Below are 8093 nucleotides of genomic sequence, written 5' to 3'. Positions count from 1 at the left end.
GACAGTGTCCGGTGTGCACCGGACTGTCCGGTGCACCCGACGACAGAAGGCAAGGATGGCCTTCCAGATTTGTTCTCAACGGCTTCTTGCTGCCTTGGGGCTATAAAAGGGACCCCTAGGCGCATGAAGGAGAACACCAAGCATTCCTACAACTCTTCTAAGCACCAAGACATCAATCTCACGCATTAGTTTCATTGTGATAGCATATAGAGCTCTTGTGGAGTTGTGAACTCTTTGTGTTGCGTTGCGAGCTCTTGTTGCAACTTGTGTGCGTGTTGTTGCTCTGATTTTCGAGTCTTGTGTGCGTTGCTCATTCCCACCTTACTCCGTGCTTCTTTGTGAACTTAATTGTAAGGGCGAGAGACTCCAAGTTGTGGAGATTCCTCGCAAACGGGAAAAGATCAAAGGAAAGAAAAACACCGTGGTATTCAAGTTGATCATTGGATCACTTGAGAGGAGTTGAGTGCAACTCTCGTCCGTTGGGACGCCACAACGTGGAGTAGGCAAGTTTTGTACTTGGCCGAACCACGGGATAACCACCGTGTCAACTCTGTGATTGCTTTCTTGTGGTTATCGTGTTTTGACTCTCTCTAGCCACTTGGCAATTACTGTGCTAACGCTTAGTCAAAGTTTTGTGGCTATAAGTTTAAGTTTTTACAGGATCACCTATTCACCCCCCCTCTAGGTGCTCTCAGATGTTCCACACACCACTGTCTGCATAGGCCTTTGTTCAATTTCAAGAGTTGAATGGTCGCTTGGCTAATCTCCCACATAATAATCAGAGAGACAAATGGATCTGCATTACTTCTTCTAGCTTCTTTTCATCACAAAAGATCTATTCTCACTTGATGGGCAACCAGTGGACACATCCCATCTACTCTTGGCTGTGGAAATCAAAATGCCAACCCAAACACAAGGTCTTTTTCTGGCTTTTACTTAAGGACAGATTAAACACTCGGGCTTTTCTCAGACAGCGAGCTATGTTACTGGATTCATACACCTGTGACAAATGTATTATTCAAGCTGAAGAAACAGCCACCCATCTTTTTTTCCGATGCAGTTTTGCTAGGAGATGTTGGTCCTTTATAGGAATCTCCCCATCACGTTCAACTGATTTAATCAACACCATTCTAAGGATCAGAAGACGCTGGCATGTCCCATGGAAACTTGAAACTATCATTCTATTAACCTGGTGCATCTGGAAAAGCAGAAACAATTGGGTGTTCAATGATATTTCACCCACGGTGGAATGATGTCGGGACATGTTCATAACAGAAATGAACTTATTGTGTCACCGAGTTAAGCCAGTGATAGGAGATAAAATTAAAACCTGGATTCAGTGTTCTGTTCTGTAATTTTTGTTTCGGTATTTACCCTCCTATATCTGTTTTCCCTTTCTCTCCTCATGCAATAAAATATTGTAGGCCCTCCCTACAGTAATTTATGTTTCAAAAAAACACTTAAGACACCATCCGATAAAGAAACCCTAGTTTACTCACTATTTTAATATTGTTTCACCATGCGTAGTATTTACAAATTGACATGTCATTAATATGCATGTATCTTTTTCATTGCATTCGATAGATTGTAATCTCGTTGACAGAGAGTACGTCCTCATTCCGGAGCAAGGAGTTGCTCAGGAGGTAGTCCAGGAGCCAGCACCAGAGCCTGCTACGGAGGACCTGCCTGCCCCAGCTTTTGAAGGCAAGCCCCGGTTTTATGCATAACCGTCATATATGCTATTTTACTGCACTTAATGATTGTAGGCTTGTATTGTGCACTTAAGTGTAGGAGTTGTCTGAAAACCCTAGTTGCATGAAATTAGGATTCCTTTTGAGATGGATACTAGTATGCTAGGTCGAGTAGTTGCTTTACTAATTAGGGACCTCGGTAGAAGTCGAGTAATTTTTCTAGCACTCGCGCGAGGTCAGGAGTTGGTTGTATCCATTTTTATATCGTAATGATGATGGTCTGTGGACAACGATCCATGGGGATGCGTTGTCTACGAGACGGAACTTGGAATAAGGATTAAGGTGTGGTACCGTGTGTCAAGCGTTTGAACGTACTAAATACATGCCGAGAAATATGGTAAATTGGTAAGCCTAGTACCTGAGTGAACCTGCCCGCAGACTTTGTCCCTTACGTGACCTGAGACGTGGTCTCCCATTCCGGTTATGGTGGGTACAAGTGTTATCACTGAGTGATGGCAGTCGAGGTCAGTGAGGCATTGTACGCTAAGGCGGTGAGCCATGTTCTGTTGCCAGAGAATCGATGGGGACGGTTGATGTGTGTGGGGACGGAGTGCCTCGCCACGTCATGTGTTTAGGTTTACCTTGCAAGGTTTAAAACCTCGATTCGAATCATCAACTTCTCGTAGCCAATGATACTGCTTGATCCATGCTGCTACATTGAGTAATAAGTGGAAATGAGTTGATTGGCAAAAAGGATGTTGATTGGTAAAATGCTTGCTACCATGTATGATTAGCTAGGTACAAATCTAGTCTAAAAGGATCATACTAAAACTTGAAAAGCTAAAAGTTGATTTTAGACTCAGCTAGTGCTTTTGGCAAACCCAAACCCCCTCAGCCAAACAACTGCATGTCTAGAGGTAGAGGAGTAGACTCCTCACACCGGGTAAGTCTAGCTGAGTATTAGTATACTCAGCCTTGCTTGTGGCATAATTTTTTTACAGTTTCTCTGGAGGATATGGTTGCTGGAGTGACTTGACCGTCTACCTTGCCACCGGGTTGGACAGTCGAGTGGGACCCTACCTCAGCAGGAGAGGAGCATGAGGAGTGATGGGCCAGGCTTCCCCATCCTCCCTTTATTTATCGTTAGTTAATTTCTGCTGCATCCCGAACAATGATTACTACTTTTGCAAAACTCCGATGATGTTGTAATAACCTTAAGTACTTCTTTAAATCATGGTTTATGCTTTATTGTATTTGCTCTGTGCCTCACCTTCGGGTGAGTATGTGGTACTTGATCCTGTTAGTGGCCCTGTCAGACTAGATCCGAGGGACTGCCGTTTTATTTCTATTTAAGTGTGGTCTAGCCTCTAAGACGGGACTTAGGCACTTAAGTTGGAATAATTCGGGCAGTTCCGCCACACCAGAAGACTTCGTAAACAACCTCCTCGCTTCTGGAGGTAGTGGCCAAAACTTAAACAATCCCCATATGTATGTGTTATGCGGACTCGAGACATCTATGTTTTATTATGTGTCGAATTGAGAAGCTTGTAATATTGGTGTTGTGAATTTGGTCGTTGTGATGTCTTTGTCATGTGTTTAATATTGGTGTTGAAGCTTGTGATATTGGTGCCGTGAATTTGGTTTATTACGATGTATTTGTCTTGTGTCGTGAATTTGATGAGATGGCTTTATTGTGAATCTGATGCATGTATGTATTTGCCATTTGTTTGAACATGATGTAATTTATTTTCTGCATATTTTTTGTCCTGAAACTACTTATTTTCAACGGCTGAACGTGCAGTCATAGAAAGTTAATTTTGTTTTCGGCGACCACTGTTTTCAGCGGTGCTTAGGACTGGCCACCAAAAATAACGTATTTTCAACGGCATAGAATTGTCCATCGAAAATATGTGTTTCTTTTCGTCCACATATGTCTGGTGGCCATATGCAACCGAAAATAGGCCGATTGCCACAAAAAATAGCCTATTTCTAGCAGTAATTGAGCTATTTTCGGCGGCATGTGACCGCCAAGAATGATCTAGAATACTCTTGTGCAAGGGCTGGAACTGTTCAAAAGCTTCTGTCGACATAGGTGACAGGGACATGCTCTCTGTTTGTGTGATTGTTTTAGCCTGTACTAGAGTGATCTCCTTGTCGTGTGCTTAATTACGAGTACAATTTGGGGTAAGCTTGTGTCTGAACTCTGTCGAGCCCTGAGTCATGCCAAAGCTGAATTGAGCGGCCGCCTTCAACACCGATTTTGGAGATACTTTTGTATGTGTTTATTACGTGAGATTTGATGAAGTCGAGATTATACTCAAATGGTTGAGCTCGATGGTAGTTGGATACTTTTTATATTTTAAAACTATTTAAATACTTTGAAGTTTGTAGATTTATAATTCGAAATCTATAATTTCAAACGGCCTAGTTGATTTTTAACACAATTATATATGAACACATATTTTTAACAGTCTATACAGAAGTTGTAATTCTCGATACGATTTACAATTTCATAGTTGATTTTTTTTTGTTTGAAGTCGTTTAAGAGCGTGAAAATATATATATTAGGTTGTTAAATTTTAGGTCAGAAACTAAAACACTTGAGTTTTTTTTTGTCTTATCAAAACCACTGATAAAGATGCGTATTTTAGAAGGAATGCGTGTGTAATTTTATAACAGACAAGAAACTAAAATATTTCTGATTAATATATATATATATATATATATATATATATATATATATAGAGAGAGAGAGAGAGAGAGAGAGAGAGAGAGAGAGAGAGAGAGAGAGAGAGAGAGAGAGAGAGGCACACGAACAGAGACCATTATGCACAAGTTAGCACGTCACATGCATGGATAATGTGGTCATTCTGTATGCATGTCCGTACGTCGGTTGTTACAACGATCAGCACCGCCCTATAGATCGATCAAGTGATTAACTGCCCGGTTTCCTCGGAGTGAATGATCACTCACCGTGACCGATTCAGACTACTCCCCAACCACATCACTCTAACTAACAAGTCCACCCGTGCACAGATGCATGAAGGGATCATGCATGCCTTTTAATAGGTATGCATGATGACGAAGCAAACGGAGGCTAATTAATGGGCGCGGGCATCCCGCGGCGCCACTCCTATTCCTACGCCGACGCCAGGCCCAGCCCTCCACCGACGCCTCCGACCTCGGTGTGTGGCGCGTGGTAGCACGACGACGATCGCCATTGCCGCCGCCTGTGCCATCGGGCGCGCGCGCGGCGAGACAATGACCTCCTCCGTATCCCCAGCCGCGGCCGCCTCCCAGTCCCAACTGCATATTACCACCACCGGTACGGGCACCGGGTCCACTGCAATCATATCGCCCTCCTCAAACCAAAGCACCAGCAACGCCAACGCGCGCTCCTCCTCCTCCTCCTCCTCCTCCCCGCATTCCGCGAGCAGCCCCCCTCGAGCTCGCGGCCCCAGCACCACTGGAGGCACTGGCAGCAGCGGCGGAAGCGGAAGTGGAAGCGGGTGCACGAACCAGGCGTGCGCGGCGTGCAAGTACCAACGGCGCAAGTGCAACACGGACTGCCCACTCGCGCCCTACTTCCCTGCGGACCAGCAGGAGCGCTTCCTCAACGCGCACCGTCTCTTCGGCGTCAGAAAGATCCTCAAGACGCTGGAGAACATCAGTCCGGAGCTCTCCGCCGATGCCATGGCGACCCTCATTTTCCAGTCGGACATGCGCGCACAGGACCCCGTCGGCGGCTGCTACCACCTCATCCTCAGCCTGGAGCGCCAGCTCCAGATCGAGACGGCCGAGCTCTCCGCCATGCTCCAAACACTGGCGCTCTTCGGCCAGGCTACTACTACTACCACGATGCCACCGGATCAAGGCGGCGGCGGCACGGCTGGCCTCGACTACACCGCGTCATCCAACCTCCTCCACAACGCTCAGCAAGAGGTGCTTTACGCACTCTACAAGAACAAACACGAAGAAGCTGACATCGTACATTCCGACAACGAGGTCGTCCGCCACCACGGTGGTGGAGGCCACGGCCCCAACAAGGATGATCACGGCCGGCAACAGCATCAGGTCCTTAACTATTTTTATTGCAACAACGCAACCGCAAGCGACGATGTCGACAACATGCAACAGTTCCATTTTAACGATAGCTGTGCCGCCGCCGACAAAGTGGATCTGACTCCTCCGGCGGGGGCTGACGAAATGAGACATCATCATCAGCACCTCGACGAGAACTGCCAGATTGACCACAAGGATTATTTCGAGATTAAAGCAGCGGCCGCACTCGTCGACGACGCGTTTCACATGCGACAGGAGGTGGTGGACGTGAGCGCCGAGGTTGACATGGAGGACATCAAGACGGTGGATGTGAATAATGCCGGCATTGGCGGCGTCGATATCAAGGCGATGGCCATGAACGCCAACGTCGTCGATGTCACACCACAAATGGCAGCTGAGTCATCGCACTGCAGACTAGGGCTAGGCTTTTCATCGTTCTGAATCTGATCAAACCTTCCATTATTATTCGCATGCATGTACTAATAATTTTTTTTCCGGATATAATAGGGAGATTAGAGGGTTTTTTTGGTCCACCGAAAGATCCACCAGACTCGTTTTTAAGAATTATAACCACAAAAAGGCTATATATAAATCAGGCTAGAATTTCAACGACAGTTTGTACTAATAATATATATATATAGCTTAAGCTTATGGAAATTTCATAATGTAATTATCTTGCAGGGTTAAGGATTAATAATGCATCCTGATCTTTGTATCTTATCACGATTAGGGGTGACAATGTGCTCTAAATTTTACACTATAAGATTTAAGAATCAGATCGAGTTAGAATCGGGTCTTATTTCTATTTATTTTTTAACTAAAAATTATTTAGAGCTCTAATATTTTATAAAAAAGCATTTGAATCAAGATCCGTTACCACCCTAATCACGATCGGTTCATATAACGGTAGTATCCACAGTAGTCTAACAGTGATTGGCTTCTTTTTTATTTTTTATTTTTATGAACCTATCATGTTTGGCTTGGATCTGAACCTATCACGAGTAAATGGTCAAAACTTTTCCGTATATTCCGATTTCCGACAAAGAATACGCTATACAAATAAAATATTTGTTAAAACAGTATGCAAGTGTAACAACCCTACTAATAAGAGAGTTCTCTCAGAGAACAACTGCTCTAATCCTAAAATCGAAACAATTATAAAATCTTTATATTTATTTATAGTTGTTATATATATAGCCATATAGGAGTTACATTCCAAGTAAACTAGTAGAAAGAAGTACTTATATATTTGCAGTCTCCTTTCCTCATAAATTAGTTCTTTTTCTAAACGGACTCAATCTTATTTCCTAAAAAAACTCCACTTTAATTATGAGCACAAAAAGACTATATATCAGTCTAGAATTTTAATGAAATCTTGTACTAATAATATAGATCAAGATTATGGGAATTTCATAATGTAATCATCTTGCAGGTTACGAATTAATAATGCATCCGAGTCTTTGTATCTTTTATCTTATCACAATCGGTTCATATAATAGTGGTATCCACACTCCAAAGTAGTCTAACAGTGATTGTTTGTTTTTCTTCTTTTTTTTCGTTTTTATGCATGAATATATGATCAATGTATTTGATTTCAGGGATCAAATCTGAACTTATCACGTTTGGCTTGAATCTGAACCTACCATGAGTAAATGGTAAGACTTCTCAGTAAGCCGCCGACAAACAATAAGGAGTACAAATGAAATTATTTGTTAAAACAATATGCAAGTTTAACAACCGTTGGTCTACATATGTTGTTGTTAGCATGGGTGAGGGAGAGGGCGGTGGAGTGTGGATACCAAAGGGGTAGAGTACAAGTAAAAGCTGAGTTTCCTACATTTAGTTTAGTTGGATTATGTGCTAATAATGTTTGTTTAAGGGCTAGTTTGGGAACCAAATTTTCCCATGGGATTTTTATTTTTTCAAGGGAAAATGAACTAATTTCCTTTAGAAAAATTGAAATCCCTTGGGAAAATGTGGTTCCCAAACTAGCCCTAAGTGATAGAAAACCACACGAGAAAGTCCAAGTCATTTGGAGAAGATATGATCAAAAAGCACTTCACTAGGTTGTTCTGTGGGTCACTCGACCGACTCCGTACATGAATAGTTAGCTCTTGGGATTTTATTTTTAAAATCATTAGACCTTCAACAGTGTCGCTCCTGTAGTGCACCGGACCGGCTGGTAACGACTCTCTCCCCGGCTTCAATGACTACTTCACCAAGCGGCGACACGTTGTTGTCTCGAGGTGCACAGACCCGGTCCGGTGCCCCCGTGTAGGAAGGTACAAATAAGAATTCCGGAGGCCAGACGTTGTACACGGTCCGGTGGTGCACCGGACA

The 8093-nt window shown here is 43.5% G+C and overlaps 1 protein-coding gene across 1 annotated transcript; it reads left to right on the top strand.

Annotated features, from left to right (window-relative positions):
• Nucleotides 1-4842: 4842 nt before the first annotated feature.
• LOC103652793 (putative LOB domain-containing family protein) lies at nucleotides 4843-6286 on the top strand. The gene has a single exon (XM_008679778.2). The coding sequence runs from the start codon at nucleotides 4953-4955 to the stop codon at nucleotides 6192-6194; it is 1242 nt and encodes a 413-aa protein (XP_008678000.1). The 5' UTR covers nucleotides 4843-4952; the 3' UTR covers nucleotides 6195-6286.
• Nucleotides 6287-8093: the final 1807 nt, after the last annotated feature.

This window comes from Zea mays, chromosome 4 (genome assembly GCF_902167145.1).
Source record: "Zea mays cultivar B73 chromosome 4, Zm-B73-REFERENCE-NAM-5.0, whole genome shotgun sequence".
Classification (NCBI taxonomy): domain Eukaryota; kingdom Viridiplantae; phylum Streptophyta; class Magnoliopsida; order Poales; family Poaceae; genus Zea; species Zea mays.
Note: the sequence above shows the minus strand (reverse complement) of the source record. Positions and strands in the feature narration are given on the sequence as shown.